Consider the following 22,845-nt stretch of genomic DNA (forward strand, 5'->3'; position numbering starts at 1 on the left):
TTTGGGAGCTTAAAGGCAAGCGAGCAGTCTATACATGTGTGTTACACTGAACTCGCCCCTCTCTGCAGTGCACTTTGCTTACAAGGGAGGTCCCCGGGTGTTCTCAGGCCCTAGCGCTTCTTTACTTATGTATCCCATCAATAGGACCCCTCCCTGGCTTCCTAGCTCACAGACGATTATCAGAAGCCTATCAGAAGGCTGCCAGGGAGTACAGACAGTATCCATAAATAATAGATGAAAAAGGAGATGGTGAGAAGTACATCCTTCTCCAAAAATACTTAAGCCACATCTCAAGCTTCTGGATCCTGTATGCCTGAACTCCGAGGGTGTCGCTTCGCCACAACAAAGTATGAACTGACGGTCACCTTGAGCCTTCCAGGAAAGGTGAAATTATGTCCCGTGTACTTTTTAAAAGCAAGGGAAGTAGCAGATACGTTAGACCTCAGACAGCAAACGCCTGTGCAACAGAGCCATTGCCCTTCCCGCGTCCAAGGCGGACCCCGGGCACTCGGCCCGCCCTGTATTCCTGAAGGGGACCCCGCCTGGGAATCCAGCTCACAGCACCCCCAGGCAGCTGCTCCCCTTGCACAAATGGAAACCGACTTGCCAACCATGGCTTGGAAAGACTGTTATGAAAACAGAAAAAAAAAAGAAAAAAGTTCACACCAGGGAACAAGGTTTAATGCTCTGGATGAGTCAGTACCTGGATCTGCTCCCTTCCTAACAAAGCTGGTACGTGAGCACACCGGCCTGGCTGAAACCATTCCTGTGGTCTCCCAAGAACTTACAAACTGGACTCGACCAGGAAGGACCAAGACCTGTGTTCACCTCCAGCATGTTTTGATTCCTTCGGATTAGCTGGTGCTTCCCCGGGCAACTACGTACTAACAGGCCACGTCTCCCCGCTCCTTAAAGGTGGTGAACCAGGCATGAACTCACTCCCAGATCTGTGGGTGAGGGGCAGGAGAGACTCCCAATTCAGAAATGGAGCCAGACTGCTGGACTCATTTCCGGGCTCCCCTTTTCCTAGCTATGACCTCAAGCCAATTCCTTAACCTCTGTGCTGCACTTTCCCCGTATGTAAAACGGGAGAACATAAAAGTATTTTATTTCATAGGGCTGCTGCAATGATTAAATGGGGCAGTATGTGTAAAGCCCTGAAAACTGTGGCTAGTAAGCGCTTTAAAACATCAGTGACCATTCTTATACGATTATTTCAATGAACCGGGGTCCCTTGTTTAAGTGGTCATGGTTTCATAGAGCTAAGGAAGTGTCTTCTTTTGAACCTAGCTTTAAAAATTTGTATCTTGACTCTGAAATTCAAAACCAAGGGAAACAAAGTTATATGGAAAGACGGCAGAATAATCATCATCTCTTTTTCTCGCTGTGATTTGAAAAATGATCTCCTGTTCTATGGCTCATTCTCATCTGATGGGAGAAAGGGAGCGCTACGGTCGGCATATGAACAGCACAGGCCTGGCTGAAACACAGCAAAGGGCCCTGGGGTCACTGGCAGCAACACAGCAAAGGGCCCTGGGGTCACTGGCAGCAGAACCAGGACTTGGGGATGCTTGAGCCCCTCCTCTCTGGGCGGAGGCAAGAGACGATGAAGCAAGGTTCCGGCCACTGTTATCTGTGCGACCACGAAATCTCATACGTGGCAAAAGTCAGCTCTGAGCAGCAGACGTAACTGTCAGTCAGATTCACGCTGCGGCTCAGGAGGACGCCTCTCAATAGTAACAGCAGCACATCCTAGGGCAGGCGTATCTGCAGTCTTCACGACCGTCCTTCCTGGTCAGATAGACTGTTATTGCCATTTACAGAAAGGAAAGCCGTGGCTCGGAAAGGTTAAGTAACTTGCCCAACATTACAAAGCTAATAAGTGGTAGAGCCAGGATTCAAGTATTTTATTCAGCAAGTTATTTACTGAGCGGCTACTACATGGCAGGCACCGTGGGAGATGTTGGAAACGCAGCAGTGAACAAAACAAAGTTCCCGCCCAGGGAGAACTTTCATTCTAGGAGGGGGACATTTAATAAACCTCCCTAACAAGTCGAGAACAGAACGTACGGATGAGTGAAGTCCCTCCAGGAACAGGAGAGCAGAGTGAGGAGATGCAGAGGGACGAACAAGGGCAGTCCTTCCCATCGGATGGTCGGGATGGACAGGTAATCAGCGGCTCCGGGTGTAGGGCCCATCAGTGCCCTTACCTACATCCCAATGCCCGAAATGAAGTCACAGCAAAACCCTGAGGGGTTCCCGGGAGGCCAGGCACCCTCAGGTGCCCCAGGCTCATTCACTTTGCCTGGGCCCAGACGGAGGGCTAAGACCATCCTGGAAGCCTTTGGGAGTGTTTCTAAAATTCTGAAAAAAGCTCTATTCTCCCCAAAGACAGTAACCACCATTCTCTAAAACTAACATAAACCGAGGTTTGTCATTTTCCATGAAGGAATCTTTTTTTTCCTTCTGGGCCTCTGAACACATGAGCAGTTTCTTCTGCAGCCTCTTCCAGAAGTTCCTCAGCGATCACCACCATCCATGCTCTGGCTCTTTCCACCGGGGACGGTTACCACACCCTGTCGGTTTCCTCAGCGGGGCCTCCCCGGCGCTATCACTGTGAGACCCGAGCCCTGGTCACTAGACAGTGGTCACTGATCGTCACCACACCGCCACCACAGGCATCACCTCCTGAGTTCTCACTGGGAATACACGTGCCCTCCTCTAGCCCGACCGCTCACATAACCAGAAGCCTGGGGCCCAGCCAGCAGCGTGCCCCACCCCTCAGTCACAAACGTTCGGAACCCAGGGAATTAAAACTCAGGTGGCTAGGAGTTCAAGGCCAGTGTTTGTTCCCAGTATGCTACCCAACCTCTCTACAGCAGAACCCCGTTGTGGGTGATGACATCAGCACTGATCACCTGGGGGACACGGGAACTACGTCAAACCCAAGGGCACGGTGAATTAGGTTGTTTCACATGGCAGCAAAGAGCATGGCTCTGGAGTCAGATGGCCGGGTTTGGGGTCCCCATTTACAGCTGTGGGACATAATGCAGGTGCCGTGGCCTCTCTCAGACTCGGTCAATTTGTCTGTACATGGGGACAACTGCTCTCCCTCAAGTGGTGGGAGAGCTCCCGAGGAGTTAGTGCCCGATGGGTAGGAACAGCCAGGAGCACCCTCAGCTCCTCCGTGATGGCCAGCTACACCCCAAGGTCCTCTGAACACCCTCGTACACAGGACAGAGTCCATCAGATCTACAGACCAACACCTTCATGATCCAGGCTGATCATTAAAGATGTTTTCTGAATGGCTGACCGACTGAATCACTACAGGAGAATGTCCCTGAATTCACAGGTCCAATAATAGCTTGGAAATAGAAGCCATCTGAAAATGTGCCTCAACTAGAGCTGGGCTGGCAAGGATTGGATGTGATTATAAAAAGCAAGTGAGAAGAGAATGTTACTGCAAGGAAAATCAAATCCATATGAGTTTTAAATAACTTCATTCCAATAGAGAGTATTAAAATGTTGTGTTTTTGGCAAGTATTAAATACTAAAACAAATGCAATTTTAAACTGAAATTCTACTTTAACTTAAAAAATTAAAACTGCCACAATTGTATCCTAAGGCCTAAATCCCCTTCTATTATTAACTTACCTGCGAAACAGATTGTAGGTCTTTTAAAAAATGTTTTCTATTTAAAATTTATATCTAGATTTCATGGTAAGACTCAGCAGTCATCCAAGCAGAACTCCGTATTATGCAGTAGGCTCCTATCTACACACTGATATGGAAATGTTCTCAGCTTAAATACGTTCTGATTCAGGACCTAAACCAATACTTTAAATTCTGCCTGTAGCTTTCTGTCATGACTGAAGTTAACACCCCACTGAGTAACTCGGGGCGCGCCTATCAAGGAATCTTCAAAACCGTCTGTTGTCTGGCTTCCTGCTGTGGATTATAAGCTGGACACGGGAAGGCACACTTAGGCACAAACTTCTTCCATTAAAGGCTTATGTTCTCTGAACCACCCACCTGAATTTCAGCTCGCTCTCTATAAGAGACAGTGGAAAAGGAATCCAGCTGGTCCAAGTGAGGCAGAAAACAGAAGCTCATACAAATCCTATCACCCCAATGGTTCGGCAAGTTTACTCTAGTAAGTGTATCCAAGTCCCTTTTAATGGCTCATGACTGAAGGTAACTTTTGCAACGGCTAATAATTTAACGCAGTGTCACGATGGTTTTTCCAATTCTTATTCTTCATCCAGAAAGTAAATAAAACCTACACGCACCCTCCAGGCTCTAATCCTATACTTTACAAGTAACTTCACTTTTGGCAGAAACCTAACCTTCCATTCTGCACGCAATGGACTATGTGCCAAGGTGGCAGGGCAAGCCCCGACAGACTTTGGTTTTGGCCCAACAGGTCAAGGTTCTTAAGTCACATCTGAGGATACTCCTGGCGACCAACACTTCCAGAATCAAAGCATATTATTATCATGCGCTTGATTTCTATTAAACAGCGTTTTGTTGACTAATCAGACTGGTCTACAAAGCCAGTTGAACCTGAAAGGTCTATGATGGAGGTAGAAGCATGTCCCACAGTTAAAAGAGTGAACTAGACGTGAACGTTCCCAGGCAGCTCCACACTAATCAACAGTCCTGCTGCATCAGGAAGAAGCCTTACAGAGAAGGGATGATTCTACTTGTTCACCAATGCCGGGAAAGCCCTCACTAGAGAAGATATCAAGGCCTGTATCCTACATCGAGAGGAAATGAAGCTTTCAAAAAAGAAACTACAAAAATGATCAATAGGACGGTACAGCTTGGAGGCAGTTCAAATCCCAGCCTTCCACTCGAGAACTGTGTGACCTCTGAACAAAACTCGTTTCCCCCCGGGGTCTGTTTCCCCATCTGTAAATGATACCAGCCTCAGGGGGTTGTCATCAAGTTTGAAAAATGCTTTGCACAGTACCTCGCACACGGAAAGCACCCGAAGGCTATGTCAGGTTCCCCCCAGAGCTTAACAGATAGTTTCAACACCTCTTGGAGAGGAAGCAGCACGAGGGAGGGCAGTGGGAGAACCGAAGGGCCCGGTGTGGCCTGGGCCGGGTGGAGCAGGGGTCCAGGTGGGCCCTTGGGTGGTACCAAACAGGACTCCAGGCATCTGACGGAAGGGATCGGCCAATGAGCAGCTCCACATTTTCCCGACATCACACCCACTCGAACCTCAAGTTTTGTTCCTCTCAACTTTTTTTTTTTTTTTTTGATATTTCAGTCTGTAAAGAATTTCAGTGGTAATTTGGATGTCACCCTTCTCACCAATCTGGATCTTCTTCTTTCTTTTAATCCTACAGCAGGGCGACTGTAAATGTCGAGGCACTTGAGGCGCAAATGAGAACACTCAAGTCCTTCAGCAATTAAGAGCTACACACATTCGTTATGATTTATCCCACATAAATTCTGAAGTTCTTCCGTGTGCGATGACATTACCTGGGGTGGGTGTGGGGATACTTTAGGTGTCCAAAAAATGACAGAGATGGCAAACCGTTTTCCTTAACCATCGGCCTGGTTTTTGGACTTTATACGTGGCCTTTATATCCGAGTTACCCTTTTCCTCACCCCCCCCCGTACTTAAAGGATATAAGCCAATCGATTCAAAGTGAGGCCTGATATCAAATCAAAATCGACAAGAAATCAAATATCGAACGCATTGAGATATAATTTTAGAAGAGTCGCTTTAACGTAAGTATTAAACGTCAGCAGTTATCTAGATATCTGCCCTCAAATATTAAGGTAGAAGCCCCTTCTTGACCACCCAGACTTGGGAGAACTGTGACAGAGTGAGGGAGGTTTTGGATATGAAGTGTTTAAAAAAAAAAAGGCACCACGCAAATATAAGCTTCACAAAGGCTGGGATTCTGGTCCACTGATGTAACCTAATCACCTCAGTAGGTGCTCGATAAATTAATGTGATTTTGTAAAACATTTTGCTAGAAAGTACCTGTAACATCCAAATTAAAACAGCCAGCCTAGAGACACTGACAGATCTTTCAAAGTGTTAGCTGCAGGGACACAAGGCTTTAGTTACGAGCTTTCTAAATTTTTCAAAATGTTTAACTCTGTGAAGAGTAAAGCAACCAAACTGGGGCAGCTCATTCCTGTCGAGAGGGAGCTGACCATCTGCTTGGGGACTCCTCAACTGAGTATGTGGGTGCTGCCACATCCAGGCCCTGCTGTAAGAACGGGGGTGACACAACAGACCTCACCCTGCTCTTTCAGACCCGAGGAAATGTCAGCGTCCGCAGCCTGGGAAGAAGGCTTCCGGCTAGAAGGAAAACTCGGGACCACCTTGTCCACTCCCCACTTTGGGCAGACCAGGAACTAACAACCTTGAGGCAAAATACCTACCCGAGGCTAAGCCAGCGAGGCAGGGACGGAGGAGGAGCCTGTTAGAGCCCTGGAGGGACAGGTGTCCCTGGTTCCCAGAGCAGCGCCCTTTCCAGCTCACAGCGTCCGGCTCCTCCCCGGGTGCTGTGCGTGCCCAGCGCTCAGTTTCTAGAACATTTACACAGCTAACGCTGAGAGCCGCTCCGTACCTCTGCCTCTTCCTCCCATACACCTGCCCACAACCCTTCTGGGGTTTCCTAAGGTAGGAATCCGTAAGCCACAAGTGTGAACACATCTCGCTGAGGGAGGCTGACCGCACCTTCAGCTTCACCACCGTTCCGAGCAGGAAGGACACAGGCGGAGAAAAAAAATGAGGACAAGTGGTCCCACGTAGGACTTTATGAATAAGCTGCTTGTTTCAGCCATTTTTAATCTTTAAAAACACAAACAAACAAACAGCAATTCCATATCAACCTAATACAAATGTTACAACAACTTTGTTTCCTTCTTCAGGGGAGCCACAAATATAAAAACCTCCAGACCAGAGCGAACTGGTCACAAGCACAGAGGAAACTGACACCCCATACAGGAAATTATTTCACTCTTACCAAAGTAAGTTCTCCACGCACTTCTTAGCACCACCGTCCAACTGCATGTCTACTCTCTAGGTGGTATGGAAGCGATGTGAATTCACAAATATTCAATCAATGCCAAACAGAAACAAGTGGGAAGAGGTCGGCCGTGGGGCCCGACAACTGCACTTTAGAGATGCAGCCTGTGAGCACCCCTCCCACACGCACCTTCATTTTCCCCCTTAACTGCTCCCAATGATGTACAAAATACAGTCCTTCCACAGCTTTTAGAAAGTTTTTTATTGGTTACAATGATATAAAATGCATCATTTGAATTCCCCCGTCAGTAAGTGCTTGCTAGCAACAGCATAAGAAAACTTTCTGTACATCTGACAAGCTCAAATGATTTATTTCATGCTGGAAGGGGAAAAATAGCAAACACCACTCTTAACTTGTCTATAATTAACCTCTCTCTCTCTCTCAAGGCTACGTTGGTTAAAATCAACGGACAACCCCTTTTGTATGTCAATTTGTAAATTTTAATGTTTTCATTAGAATAGTCTTTTATATCACTCTGCAACAAGAAACAATAAAATTACTAACAGCAAACTTCAATACAAGAACACTCTCCAGATTAACAACTCAAACAAAATGTAAATCACATATAATACAATTGAAGCGTCCAAAACAATTTAAATAATTTTAAATATTTTATTTTTAAACTGCTACAAATGCTTTATACAATATTTCAACATAAAGTCCCCATAACAGAAATGTAACAAAATGGGAATGATAGTGAAAGGGTTAAAGTGGCACAAATTCACCAAACAAGTATTAAACTACAAATTTTAAGAGGTAGATTACTTTTAAAGTTGAGAACAACAACAACAACAAAAAAAAACAACACGAATAAAACTTAGCCATTGTCCACCAACTCCGTCATTAATTAGAGGGAAGGCATATAATAATGCGTGGAGAAATGACACTTGTATACTCAGAAATAGGCCAATCCGTTGGGCTGTTTAAATCTCTATATTAGAGACTGATGTGTAAAACCTGATAAGTGAATTCATTTACCCTTAGGTGTAGACATACATCTACACAGGCCTGTGATGTATCCTGGGCACTGATAATATTGCTACCGTCTCCGATAATACAACAGTTATAAATTAGTGCCAGATAATAATCTGAGAGGATAATGTCCATCTGGATATATAAACATGACACTGGAAGAGGCATAAAAAAGAGTCCATATCCAATCTGGTTTCCTCTCCATTATGCTGGCAATCGGCTTGTGATAACACAACAACAACAGCAACAACAAAAAGAATCAGGCTAAGAAAGAAGCTAAATGCCTCTGTCTACAATTCATTTAAAGGAAAGGCATCAAGAGCTGGTGTGACCAAAACATTATAAAACGAGTGCATCAGAATCCGTCATCCCTGAAATCTACAACAAACTACCGATAAAACAGAGAACTTGCTTTGCAAGATTAGGTTCAACTCATTCCTTTCTCTGCTCTGTGCCAAAAGCCAGGGCCACGCTCAGGTCTGAGTTACCAGTCCTGTGATGAGGGGCCAGGTCAGCTAGCCTGTCCTATAGCACCCTCCTCTGTGCATCTTAATCGCCTGTGAGCCCAACACGTGTGTTGGGCGCCAGCGAAGAAGCGGATGCCTGACTCTAACCAGGGCAACAAGAAGCCCACTCACTGGCAATCGGCTGTGTGTTGGGGTTTCTGAGTCAGCTTCAACTGGTCTTGCAAGCTTGGTAGATTTCGTACGCTTTGCCGTAGTGCTTATCCTAAGTTGAGCATGCATTATCTTTATTTAGTCAATTAAGGTTTGTTTTGTTTGGGGGGCTTTTCTACAGGAAGTTCCTAGAAAATAAGAAAACTGAAGATAAACGACAACATAACACAACCTTGTATGAACTGACCACGGTAAAGAAAAGGTGGGAAGACCATGGGACGAATGTTAAGACAGCAACAGGATGACTCGGAAGGTGTGTGGGAACGTGGGTGTCCCGCGCAAAAGAGACATGCTGAGAGGGACGCAGACAGTCTCCTTGGAGTGATGTGGCGGAGATGGTATGGGAGAAATCAGCACCATTTTGGTTTTTTTAGCCCATTTCACGGTAAATGGAAAAGCTTGGTCTGGAATTTCGTTCTGCTTCTCCATCACTTATTTACGTGTCCTTAACTGGCTGCAATGGGAACACAGTATTAAACAACAACAACAAGAAAAGCTGCTGGAGAAGCAGCGCTGAAGAATGTAAAAATGCCTTGGGATTTACAAAGAGCAAAGATGGGTAAGAAGGGAGTAGAAAATGTACCTCTTTCCTTATCTTTCTGTCTTACAGTCCGTGGAAGTGAGCCCTCAGCCACCAGCTCTAAATGCAGTCCCACCGACAAGCCACAGGTGGGCTCCAACCCGACCCGCGGAAGGTGAGCCCGACACAGCGTTCGCTGGATTAAGAGCTGTAACAGGAGAATCTAGTCGGTGGTATGTCTCTGCGGCTTTGTCCTAAGAAAAGGATTTGGAGCACACGCCTTTTTCACACCCGGATTGGCACAATGGCTTGTGCTACAGGAAATGACCAAACGGCAAATTCTGCTGAGCTCTCGGTGTAGAATGGAAAACTGACGTCGTTCTCATGGCTGACTGCAAGTGTATACTTGAAAATCTGTGGAATCCTAAACTGGCATTTGAATGTAAAACGTCTGAGTGCCGAGGACTAGCCCTTAATCACAGTTATGATCAAACACACGGGGAAAGGGTGCGCTGCCAGGCCCGGGGTAAGTCCTCGAACATGCAATGGAGCAAGGACAGCGAAATCACTGAAAACCAGAGTGAAAGTGGGTATTTCCAAACCTGTGCTACGAAATCACCCCTGAATAAAATTTACAAATAGAAATATACTGAAAAGGGAAGAAGACTAGTTAGAGCAACTCCTTGCCAGTGCAGTACAACAAACGTGGAAAAGGACGAAGCCTCCACTAAGAGCCCTGGGCTGACACCGATGGACCATCACATCCCCAGGCCTGCGCCTAGGATCCCGGCTTTATACCAAATTCACTACAAGGTACTAAGAACTCTCTGAAGAATCGCCCACTCTTCTGCCCAGATGATCCAAATATGATGCCCCTGAACGCTCATTCTGTAATTCCCAAAAATCTTCCCAAGTTTATGGTCACGGAAGCCTGCTGCTACCATCTACAGTCAGAATAATACCCGTGTCTTCTGAACTGTTCGTTCCTTGTTTCCTTTCAGGCCAAATTTCATTCGAGCAACGTTAACTTTCAAACAAAGCAAAATAATTAAAACTAAGTGGAGCAAAGAATAGAGACACAATTTTATTAGGCACTTCAGTCCTTTGCAGTCTTAAGGGTTCTTCAAAAGCCCTGGATGAACTTCACTCAGAGAGTTTTCCTTTATAGTACGTTAATTTTTTCTTATCAACTTTACCCTTGAACTGTATAAATGGGATCCAGTACAAAATAAGTGATTCTTTCAGATTCTATCGGAAACAAAGGAGAATACACATATACATTCTAAAGCATCAACCACCTGGGAAACGTTTTTTAGTACAGTCCATGAAAATGACGGCATGTTCTGGGTGGTTTAACCTTGAAAAGGACAGTCCAAGAATGTCCTGTTGTTCTGGAACTTCCCGAACAGACTGAGCACAAGGAGGTACACAGTGAAACTGCTACAGGCAGGAAGTCTGGACAGCTGATAAACAGGTGTTTACTTTCACCAGGACTAACTAAGCTCCAAGACGCTGTATACACGTATGTCAGTAAGGTCTACCGTAACTGGTTACTTAGTATTTTTATGAAGTAGCTTTAAAAAAAGTCTGATCCTTTATTCCTACAGTCAATCATTCCAATCAACCCTTGGCTAATGATTCTCGTCTCCATCTTCAGCCATGACTTATGGCGCACCAGCACCGAGAACTCTGCCTCATCGAATGCGCAGTGATAAACAGCATCTCTGAGCCCTCGTGACCTTTCCAAACGGCAGTCACCTCCCAGTTAACTCTGATTCTATTTGCTTAAAACACCAAAGAATTCTGAGACACTGGAAGTTATAGCCAAGAGCCTAGAGTCCTGCAGCTCACTCTGAAAGGACAGGATTTTAAAATACTGTGCAGAAATTCTAGCTGATGATGAATACTTTCACCTGAGATGAACCTGTAGGCATCATTCAGGAAACCACAGGATACCAAGAGTGCACTCCACTCACGTTTGAACTAACTCCGGAAGTCTGAGAAGTCAATGGAGCAAACTTAACTCCTGCCCTATGTTTTCACCGGTCGCCAAGAACGGTTCTTAATATAGGAAGAACACAGGATAAACAGTGGGACCACCTCAGAGCTGAGCTAAGACGGGCTCTGGCATCACGCCGGGGAAACAAAGGCACTGACAAGCGGGGTGACCTGCCCTTCGTCCCCACCCGCACCTGAAAGAACCATGCTCTGGCCCTTCGGCAGGCACTCTCTCCTCCTCCCGCCCGTGGGAATCTGGCTGTTTACCACCCTATGCCTGAGAACAGGAGCAAGTGGGAGGACACATGGCATTTTTAAAAGGAATAGAGTGCTGTGTTTTGATTTATTTTAACCAAGAGGCAAGTTTTTAAAATTAAAACACAATAAAAGCAAGCATGAATGGTAAAAAGCAGTCTCAGCTGCTAGAACTGCACTTAAGTCACAAATATTACACCAGATTGTACTGTGGTTTTAATGAACTCCATGATCCATCTTAACATAAGAAGTAAGCTATGATCAGAAAATAATACCAGTGACACTGGGATACCACCCAAGATATAAAGGAAGTTTGAGAGAATTTCACCTTTTCATAGTAGGGTGCTCTGGGGAGCTTTTCATGGCTTCAAATCCAATTCATAACTGGCCCTATTAGAGAAACTGTACCACTTTGTAGCCAAAGCACTGACCCTCCTGCACACCGGCCTACACCTTAAGCAACAGCTATTTCCTTTAAATGCTTATGTCAAATTCGTGCAGGAAAAGGGAAGAGAAGCCATTGGGCAAGGACAGTGTTTTCTTCCAACTGTCCTCCCCCTCGCTCTGGAGCTCTGAATTCCTCCGGCCCTGGAGCCTCGCTTACCTGAAGTCCTTCAGCTCCTGCTTGCCGCTGCCGTCCTCCCTCCTGTTCTCACTCGGGTCGGCGGCAGCTGCCAGCTGCAGGCTTCGGGTGATCGGCCCCCCACTTCGTTCTCTAGATTTTACACTGAACCTGTCTGTCCGCTTCTTACTGGCCAAGGCCGACTTGCTCTGTAAGACAGCTCTGCTTTTCTGTGCCCTCACATGCAGGCTCCGAGACGTCTTGCCCGAGAGCTGAGCTGCATGATTCCTGGCTGCAGCCTTGGGCTTCTTGCTGTCGCTGTGAGTCATTTTGGCCATTCGTATCGGGCTTAAGTTCCTTAAGGAGGAGCTTGGTTTTTTGGACTTAACCGAAGCTGCAAATTTAACATTCTGCTTGGACCTGAAGGACGAGGAGGGCGGTGGGACCTGTGCAGGGCCCGAGCTGCGAGCTCTGGTCTTGCCCAAAGGCGCCTGCATGCTTTGCATTTTGATCTCTGCGTCCGCTGTCCGTCTGCGGTGGCTGCTGCCGTTGTTCCTGTCACTACTTGCAGGTGATGGGTGTCCTCCTTTCTTGGATGAATGGGAAGCTTTTCTCTTGGAAGGAGAAAGGGGTTTCTTGGGACAGCTGAAAGCGGCGTGCTTGTTCAGGCTCCCGATGTACGTGAACTCTCTGTTGCAGTACGGGCAGATGTGCGAGGACGACTCAGGAGCATTTTTTAGGTCGGCTTTCTGCTTTGCAGACTTGTTTTTCTGAAGGATGGCTTTCTGGACAAGCTGGTTTTTTTTCTTCAACGCATTTAACTTGAGCTTATTTGAGGACATTTTGCTGAGCTCAACGCTAAAGTTCAGTCTTTTGGGCTGTCCCATTCGTCTGAAGGCATTCTTCCCAGAGCTGTCCAAAACCACCACACCGTTTTTGGGCTGCACAGTCTGTTTCAGCGGGACTGGATTTTTCTTCGGGGTATACCTCTTCTTGTCGCTAGCGGAAGCACATGCCAGGATGTGTTTGTGCAGCTCAGGCATGTTGTCCACACCTTTCCCACACTTGGTGCAGCGAATGGCGGTAGTAAACGTCTGTGGGATATTGTGTGTAGTGAAATTTGTGGCCGTCACACCAATGCCTAGGGGGTTGCGGTGATGGTACTGAAATGGAGGTGGTTTAAAGCTTGGGTAATGCTGATTGAGACCCAATCGAACATCTGGATCTTTCGTCTTTATTCCAGAAGCCATTATCTTTATGGTCGTGTAAAGCTCTTCTGAGGAATCGTTCAGCTCCTCTTCTTCTTTAGACGTTTCTAAAGGATCTTCCGGCAAACTCTGCATATGCTCTGCGTGGGCCTTGCTGGGATCTGTGAAGTTCTGGGGCCTCAGGGTGCCGCTTTCAAACTCACGGTGTGTGCACACCGTGTCGGGGTGGAGGTCTCGCTGGTGCTGCTGCAGGTTGCACAAAAACGCAAATTCTTTTTTACAAACCGAACACACAAAGATATTCCCAACTCCATGAAGCAAAAAGCGATGTTCTGACAAATCAGTTTTAGCCTTAAAGAGCTGCACACAAAATTCACATTTGAAGGGCCATTCCTCAGCGTGAATGGATAAATGTTTGGTTAGATCTTTAATGGAAAGGAAAGGTGATTCACAGACGTTGCAGACAAAATTTTTGTTGAATGTCTCCTGAACGATATCCCGCGCAGTGGCAGACTGGGATTCTTCCCTCGCTTTCGGACCTTCATTCTCTAATTCCTCCTGTTTAAAAGATATCATGGGCAGAGAGGCTTCCAGATTATCCCCAGAGGAAACCACAGACGATACTGCTGAGAGAGGAGGTGGCGAAGGAGAAGAGGAGGAGGACGAAGAAGAGAACGAAGGCGAAGCAGATGAGGAGGAAGACGAAGAGAGCGTCGGAGGCCCCGGTGAGGCAGCAGACGTGAGGGGCTCCACGGAAGGAATGGGAGATGGCGAGGGAGACACCGTTGGGGAAAGAATTGGAAGTGGGGACTGTGCGGTGGCGTTCGAGAGTGGAGAGGGACACGGATGAGGGGATGCCCCGGAAGAGGGGGCTGCAAGAGGTACAGTGGGAAGCAGCGGAGGGGGTGGGGTGGCAACAGTTAACACAGGAGGACAGGGCTGGGGGGAAGAGGGATTGGTTGGGGTCAAGAGAGGCGGCAGCTGCCCGGAAGAAAGGGAAGATGTCTGCAGGGCAGGTGACGAAGGAGGAGACTCGCCAGGAGGGGCAGGTAAGCTAGAGTCGGGACCAAGGTCAGGGTCCGGCTGAGGATCTAGGGGTTTACAAGGACTGGGGCTCCTGGTCACGTCTGGAGCATTTTCTACAGGTAAGTCGACGCCATTGTATTCGTTGAGAAGGACCTTCTGTAGCATGCAGGTGGTTGGCTTCTTTTTCTTTGCAGCGCTGCAGGCTGGCTGCACCGAATGGTTTTCTTTGAATTCCTTGCCTTCAGAGTCACTACTAGGCTTTCTATGCACACTGAGATCTAACACAGATTCCCACTGGACCGGAGCCTTGCCTGTACCCTCAGCCTTCTGTTTTACACCACTGGATAAATCCAGTGGCTGCTGGTTGCATACGTTGCTAAAAGTAGAACTAGCTGCCCACTCTTTAGATACTTTATATTCATCAAAGCCTGGAGGGCTCCCAGTTTCTCTCTCATCTCTCCCAGACAAACTCCATGCTGGTGAGTTGCTATGACTTTCTAATTTGGGCTTTTTGGAACTCAGAACTGCCTCAGTCCACATGGCTTTCCCATCGCCCGGCTTCCCAAAGTCTCGAAGGGCAGGACTGTGCTGTGGAGAGCTGGGGGGAGAGCTGGTCCGCCTCTTAAACCTGCTCGAGGTCACAGGGAGCATCGACGCAGGCGTGGACACACAGACAGGACCTAATTTAGGTATTTCAGTGGCTGAAATCCCTGCAGGAGGAGTCAGTTTCTCCTGCGTTTGAAGCAGTTGTTTGAGCTTCGATGACAAATACACATTTTTCTCTTTGTGGAACGGAACGGCCTCTGTGGTTGATATGCTGAGAGGCAGGCTCAAGGAACACGAAGGTGCTACGGCATCAGACTCGGTCTCGGCTTTAATTCTGGGCAACACAGGAGGACTGGCAGTCCTCCGTTTCTTGGACTCACTGTTCGTGCTGCTGGAAGGCTCTTTCGGAAGATCATCTGTTATAGGGACCTGTGTGGTCTTTATATTTTGAGTTATTTCCACTGTAACCGGAGTGAGCAGACAGTTGATACCATACAAGTCTGCCGAACTGGATTCCATCTCAATAACATCACAGTTACTGGTGCTGCAGCTGGTCTGAATTTTACCATCAATGTAGTAATTTAAATTTTCCGAGATATTGCTAGAAATATCCATGATGTACACGTCGTCTGCCTCCCCTTCCTCCTCTGGCTCTGTGCTGGGTACGTAGACACTCTGGGCGGGCGGGGCCTGCTCTGCCGGGGGCTGCTGCTCTTCGAGGAGACCCCCTTTTCGCCGCACACCTTTAGGAATCAGGTGACGCTCGTGGACCCTGCGCTGATGCCGCCTCATGTTGGTGTGAGTTCCAAAAACCTTTTTACAGTATTGGCACGGATGAAGCTCCTTAACTTCTCCGTTCTCTTCTACAACAGAAGAATTTACCGTGTCTTGGGAAGCCTTCTCTGAATTCAAGGTCAGAGAGTCTTGCGCAAGACTGGGAGGCTGCGCGTCATCCTTCGGAGGAGCGCCGTCCCCGGGCGCCCTGCCATCGGCTGGGGCCTCCGGTGGCCGGAGCGTCAGGCTGGGCTTCCGCTTCAGCCCCGCCTCGTGGCGCCGCTCGTGCCGCCGCCTGTTGATCTGCGTGCCGAACGCCTTCCCGCAGTACTTGCACTTGAAGGCGTGGTTTACCGTGGATATGTGGATGTGCATGTGCCGCTCCAGCCCCTGTTTGGTCGTGAACTTCCTCTCGCAGTGCTGACACGGGAACAGAAACGTTTCAAACACGTCACCATTGGCCTCTTCTTTAGCTTTGGGAATTCTGACGGCAGGTGCTACCTCCGGAGAGTCTTCAAGAGCGCCCAGCGGAACAGTCCGTGGCTCTTCTAACAGATCCTCTGGGCTCTCGTCACACCGCATCTCCAGCTCTCCCGCGGCGCTCCCGCCTGGCACGCCAGCTGCCGCCGCCTCCTCCTCGTCCAGCTCCCCCTCCTCCCCCTCCTCCTCCTCTTCCTCCTCCGCGTCGTTCGCATCGCTACGCGCCGCGTCCAGCTCTGCGGCCGGTCCCACCTGGGGGTCCTGGGCAGGGGGCGGGAGGGCGGGCTCCAGAGGCACATCCTGACTCACCACCTCCTGAAGGGCAGCCGTCTGCTCGGCAGCGGACGCGGAAGGCTTCTCGTCTTCGTCTCTGGGGCCTGGAAAGCACAGGGAGGCAGAAGCATGGAAGTCAGGGCACACACCAGCCACTTGTGATCAGTTTCCATTATTCACGTTATTTCTCTTATCCCCTAAATGTGTAAGGGAGGTCGTAACAACACACAGCTCTGCTTTCTCGGTTATAAAGCTGTACTGCATAAAATTCCATTTCACTCATTCAACAAATGTTTACAGAGCACCTGCTCTGTACCAGGCAGCTCCGTGGGCAGTGAGGATACAATGTGAACAATAAATGCCTGAAGGAGCTTAGGTTCTTTTGTGTTTCATCGCATACATATAAACAACATTTTTGTTTACAGAAACTGTAGTGCTTAAAACTGTGTCGGAGGGCTTCCCTGGTGGCGCAGTGGTTGAGAGTCCGCCTGCCGATGCAGGGGACGCGGGTTCGTGCCCCAGTCCGGGAAGATCCCACATGCCGTAGAGTGGCTGGGCCCGTGAGCCATGGCCGCTGAGCCTGCGCGTCCGGAGCCTGTGCTCCACAACGGGAGAGGCCACAACAGTGAGAGGCCCGCGCACCGCAAAAAAAAAAAAAAAACTGTGTTGGAGTAGTTGATACTGAAATTCAAGATACTATGGTCATGAATTCCAATTTTTCATGATTCCGAATGGAAACCAGAATATTACTAAACATATTACCAGGTTAGATTCTCAGTGGTCTGTCTTGAATGCAATGATTCTCCCTCCTCCTGACTAAAACTATATATTGAGAGCTAAAACATTTCCCAAAATCATGCAATCATCATTTTTCATGTAAAAGGAACTTCAGAGCTCACTTCTTCCAAGGCTGATTAAATTATGGAGGACTCAGGAGTACCTCAGAGAAGGAGACAGAAACCTGAAGTCGCTTCTGAGGCTCCGTGCCCAGGAGGAGTCCAGCCCAGCCCAACCTGGGGTTAATGGTGCACAGGTGGACTCGCTAGCAAGGTGACAGGCGAGCAGACACCTAAAGAAAATGAGTCATGCAAATATCTGGGGGACGGAAGCCCTCTGGACAGAGGAAACAGTAAATGCATAAGCTCTGAGTCAAGAGCATGTTAGATGTAGTCAAGGAACGGCCAAGAAGTCGTAGAGGCCGTAGGGCGAGTGGGGGCGGTCCATACGGGGGGAGAAAGGAGAGCAGGAGATGAGATCAGCTCATGCAGAGACTTGTAGGCTGTTGGCCTTTACTCTGAGTAAAACAGGGAGCTATCGGAAAGTTCTAACAGAGAAATATATGATCCACTGAAATACAAGAGAATCACTCCAGGTGCTACGAGGAAGACAGAAAACTGTAGGTGGACAAGGGTGGAGGCAACCCTACTATATGCTCCAGGAGAAGAGATGAGAGTGGCTTGGGGAGGTGGTAGGAAGTCGTCAGACTCTGGATTATTTTGGAGATGAAGCTGACAAGATGTGCTTGTTGACTGACTACGGTGGGTGGTGGTGGAGGAGGAAGGGTCAAGGAGGATTCCACAGCAACTGCCATTACCCTGCTCACTAAACTGTATTAGACGGAGAGAAAAGCAAGTCTGGTCTGTGTGCGTTTGTGTGTGTTGGGGGGAAACTAGAGTTTACTCTGGATGTACTGAAGTTTGAGGTACCTTACTTACAAATATCCAAGTAAAGATATTAAGTAGTTATATATGACTCACGGTCCAAAAGAGGCTAAGACTAGAAATGGCTAAGTCCTCAGACTAGAAATGGCACTTGGAGCACGGGTCTGGACGAGGTCACTTGGGAGAGCGAATGCAGACAGAAGAGGGGGGATGGCTGTGTCCCCCAGATGACTCCAGTACCCAGGGTTCAGAGGAATGGCCAGGGAGGTATCTGGAGAGCCAAGAGAGTGGCGGCCCTTAAACTAAGGAGGGAGTGATCAGCTGTGTCCAGAACTGCTAATGGGCTGGGTAAGATGGGAGTGAGAACTGAACATTCCATTTGCTACGGTGGAGCTGTGGTGATGGTGACAACAACAGTTTTGGCGGAGTAGTGGGGGCAGAGGCCTCAAGGAGTTCAGAAGAGAACAGAAGGAAGGAGAGACAGGGAGACTATAAGCAACTCTCTCAAGTTTAGCTGTAAAGGAAAGCAGAAAAATGGGGGTAGCGGCTAGAAGGAAACACAGGGACAGCCAGGGCCTCTGAGACAGCGGCTGGCACAGAGCGTTTAACGCTGATGGGGATGGCCCACGATGCCGCTTTCTCTACAGGACCACCTAACTCTCTGCTGAACTATACCCCTTTACTGCAGATACCTCAAGAGTTAAGAATGGGTCTGTAGAAGAAGCAGAGCTACTCTGACTTCTCCTGGTTCTATTAACTGGCTCTCCCCCTATTCACTGGACAAGTATTTACTACCCATCAGTACTAGGTGAATAAAGCCACCAAGATCCTTATCCTTATAGAGCTCCACTTTAACAGGAGCGAGGCAAGCAGGCAACATTACTACAATGAATTAATGGTCAAGCTTATGGAAGTACATGGTTAACAAGGTACAGGACAGAAGCACACGGGAGGAACATCCAGCGGCTTGGTTAACTGATCAGGGGAGGCTTCTTAGAGAAAGTACTAAGCAGGCAGAACCTGAAGGACAAGGATAGAAGAGGAAAATCAAGCAGGAGCAATCAAAACATGCAGCACACTGTAAATCAGTGTGGACTTAGCTGGAGGCAACAGGGAGCCATTAAGATATTTTAAAGCAGAAGAGTGCCATTGGGGAGATTTGGCTGCAGTGTGTATCAAGGGGTTGGGGAGAGGCAGAAAACCAATACTGATGCAGTGGCATCAGAAGGGAGAGGTTGGCTACCTACACTGAGAGATGGAAACGGAAAGAAGCAGAAGAGGCAGAAAAAAAAGCGGTCAGATCATGGAGATACGCTACCAGAGTCCTGTAAACAAACTTGGTGACTGCCTGGATACCGGGGACAAGGAAGGGTTTTAAAAGCCAACCTTTTCACACTCTGCACATGCAAGGTATTAATGCAAGCTCAGTGATTCCGTCCTAGTCCTCCTGCTGTTTCCTAGGAATATCGGTCTTCCTTTTTCCCCATCTACCGCTACCATCCACTAGCAATTAAGGTTTCTGCCTCTAAACGGACACCAGCCTTCTTTCCTCCAGACATATTCCTTAAATTGCATGAGGTTTCCTCAAACTGGGAAACCAGTCATTTGATGGTAGTAATGTATTTCAAATTAGGAGCTAACTCCCTTTCCAAATACATTTTCAACAAAGACCCAGCACACTGCTAAAAAAAATCAAAATGAGACAACAGAAATGAAAATAACATCTCTAAGGCTCAAAAATTTCTTTATACAGTTCATTTTTAGCCAAAATCCATGGCTTCTTTTAATGGAAGTATTTTTTCTATGATTGGTAAACAATCCCAGATTTAAAACTGCCCAAAGTAATATGAACCAAAATGTGCACGGCTCTATGAACCAAAGCGTGGCCACACTCGAGGTCTGGTGAGTTTTAAACATAAACAGTGGTTTGGGAAACACAAGGAAGAGTCTGAACTGTTTGCTCAGTAATAGAGACTACTTTCTGAGGACCAAACAGAACGTGCAGGAGAAGCTGACAACCACAAGGTACGGAACCAATCAAATACTGACCAGCTGCACCACAAGCAGGCAAAATATTAAGTATCTTTTTTTCACAGGACCTGATGTTATATCAGGAAAAAATAACTGTCCTGAATTACTGAATGGGAGAGGGGACTGTTGGATTGTTAATTCTGCCACTAATAGTAGTAAGGTTCTTTAGTATTTTTGTCATTGTTCAAACAAACGTCTTAGCAAACCTGCTGTTAGCAGGCAGAACTTTTTTTTATAGGGCTCTGGGAAATAAATTTGTCTATTCTTGCTTCGTAAGATGCCACAGAAAATTACAATCCTTTACGAATGTCATCCCCACAAACAGTGCTAATAAAATGATTATAAAAGGCATTCACAGTATTTTGCTGGGGTTTTTTTTTTTCTGCAAATGTTTTTTGAAAGAGTCACAGCCTGTATTTTGAAAGCTGCCTGTTTGGGTCACTACGAACTCTTGAGCAAGCCCGGTCTGTTGCATGAATTTGCCACATAACAAATTAAGACACACACCGTCCCCCTCACTTCTACTGGCAAGAGTCTCGACATGGTGTCTCAACGGCACCAGGCACAGGGCAATCTGCCTTCCCAAGTAACATTCAATCCCCGTCTCTGGGAATTCTTACATCGTGGAGGGCCTAGAATATGAATTCTCGGAAGGGGCTCTAAAGAAGAAAAATTTGTGGGGAGAAACATGAAGAGATAAAGTAGGAATTTAATTTCTAAGGAAAAAAACAGAAACTTTTCATTCTATATACTTTTCATTCTGATATATAAAATCAAAGGTGCTTGATATGTTTTAGTGAGCTTTTAATTAAAGTAAAAAACGTAAAGAAAAGTATAGCAAGGTGAGATGTCTACAGAGTAAATACACCGATGTGCTCATCCCAACCCAGCGATGGACTAGTATTGGCACCCCAGAGGCCCCTCCTGTCCCTGCCAGTAAATACAATCACACGGTATGTTTCATTTTATTTTAACCAGGGAATAACTTCATTTTTAACAAGGAAGGTCTTCAATGATTTTTTGAAGGGGAGGTGAGACGTGTAAGGTTCAACTTGCCACATTAAATCCAGGCGACCTTTCTGCTGTTTAACCCTTTATGGTTATTGGATGATTCTCAGAGGGCGTTCCAAGGAGATACAAAGTCAAAGTAACTGGTGGCAATGTATACCCGAATCATACGGGTCCAAAACCCAAGCTTACCTTCCACAGAATCTCTCATATTTGCAGAGGTGGAATCTGGCTCACTTGTCTTCAGCTGTATGTCTTCAGTTTTGTTTGCTTTGTTTTTATTTTCTTGGGATTTCTTCTTCCCTGAAACACAATATTTATTTGTTTTGTTCGTTCAGTCTCTCATTATTATCCTGAATTCTTGGGGACAATTACTAATTCAAACACAGCAAACTGTATATTTCTAGGCAATTATCACCCCAGATTCCTGAAGAAAGACAATGAATATGAATACTTTTAAGTTATGTCAAAGACAAGGAACCCAGAAATCCTATATTTTTGAGAATCTCGAGTAACAGTTCCCCTCCTAGCTATAATAGCTATCAAACTAATATGTAAAATACTCTAAAAAAGTTAACAACACTGATGTAACAGGAAAATTAGATAAGAGCACTAATTTCAACGCCACACAAATAATAGGAACTGGCAGAAGTCTAGATATTTGTAAGAAGCACATTAGAGAAAAATAACATGTTATAACTTGGGCCCTTTTAGTTAAGACATTATTCAGACTTGTCAAAGTAAAACAACAGAAGCAGAGATGTTGCTGAATGGCAAGGGATGCTCCCATGCACCACGGCTCAAATATCAAGTGCACAGTAACTCTGGATAATTCACTGTCAGCCCGCATGGCACTCTGAGGGTCCCAGGTCCAGCACAATTCAGCATTTCATTAACAACTCACAGAATGAAGTCAGGAAACACTAACTGCATTCCAAGTGACAACACAGTTCAGAAGATAAGACTGAAATGCAACACATATCTGATAAGCTGGAAAAATGAACTAAAGTCACCGAGATATTCAACATGGAAAAACAATTCTCTGTGGAAGTACTAATACTGAAGGCTTGGAAGCTCAGTCTCTTTGGGATTTAGTCAGAATCTGCGACCTTGTTCCACTTTTTCCATTCTACGTTTCTTACTCCTGGTGGCTGTTGGTTTTCCGTTTCAGATTCAGAGTAAGTCCCTTTCCATCTCCCCAAACCTTCCTTCTCTTTCTGCAACGCTCTCCCCAGCCAGGCCCCAAATAGCTCTCAGAGTTGTCCTTTCTCTTTCAGAACAAGCCTCCTGACACCTTTATCGCCGGTCTAGTAAAACGACAAACTAGAAACCACTCAGAGCTTCTGGAAAACGGTATTCTCCTTAACAGAGAATCACTAGAGAGGAGAATAATTAACTAAAATACAGACAACAGATGAAAATGAGGTCAGAGATACAAAATACCACCACTGCAAAGATCGGGATTAGAAACAGAAACATCAATTACAATACAAAGCAAATATTAACCCTAAAAAAATCCCCAGATTGATAAATACTTGAGATGCAAACAAGAAAAATAAAGTATAGAGTACTTAATAATCAGCCACTTAATTTGTTAGTCTTAAAAAACAAATTCTAAAATACCATTTTAAATCCCTAACTCTTCAGCCTGTTTAAAAAAAAAAAAAAAAGAAGCTGTTTTTCTGCAATTATATAAAACCTTCACTCGAATTCCTGATAACAACACACCAATCCGTTCACTTCTAAAGGCAGCTGAAGTGGAACCCAGGACACAAGCATATACTTCACTGGAACCA

At 46.6% G+C, this 22,845-nt stretch overlaps 1 protein-coding gene across 2 annotated transcripts in view; it reads right to left on the bottom strand.

The window, feature by feature from the left end:
• The window catches only part of PRDM2 (PR/SET domain 2), a 118,362-nt gene that overhangs the window by 23,258 nt on the left and 72,259 nt on the right, over nucleotides 1–22,845 (bottom strand). For both annotated transcript variants that reach the window (XM_082648628.1, XM_082648627.1), the window contains 2 exons: nucleotides 21,242–21,352; nucleotides 12,085–16,453 (listed from right to left, as the gene is read on the bottom strand). In XM_082648628.1, coding sequence (XP_082504754.1) covers nucleotides 12,085–16,453; nucleotides 21,242–21,352 — 4,480 coding nt within the window. The remainder of the gene's footprint in view (nucleotides 1–12,084; nucleotides 16,454–21,241; nucleotides 21,353–22,845) is intronic.

Source organism: Grampus griseus (genome assembly GCF_964374135.1).
Source record: "Grampus griseus genome assembly, chromosome: 1".
Lineage (NCBI taxonomy): Eukaryota > Metazoa > Chordata > Mammalia > Artiodactyla > Delphinidae > Grampus > Grampus griseus.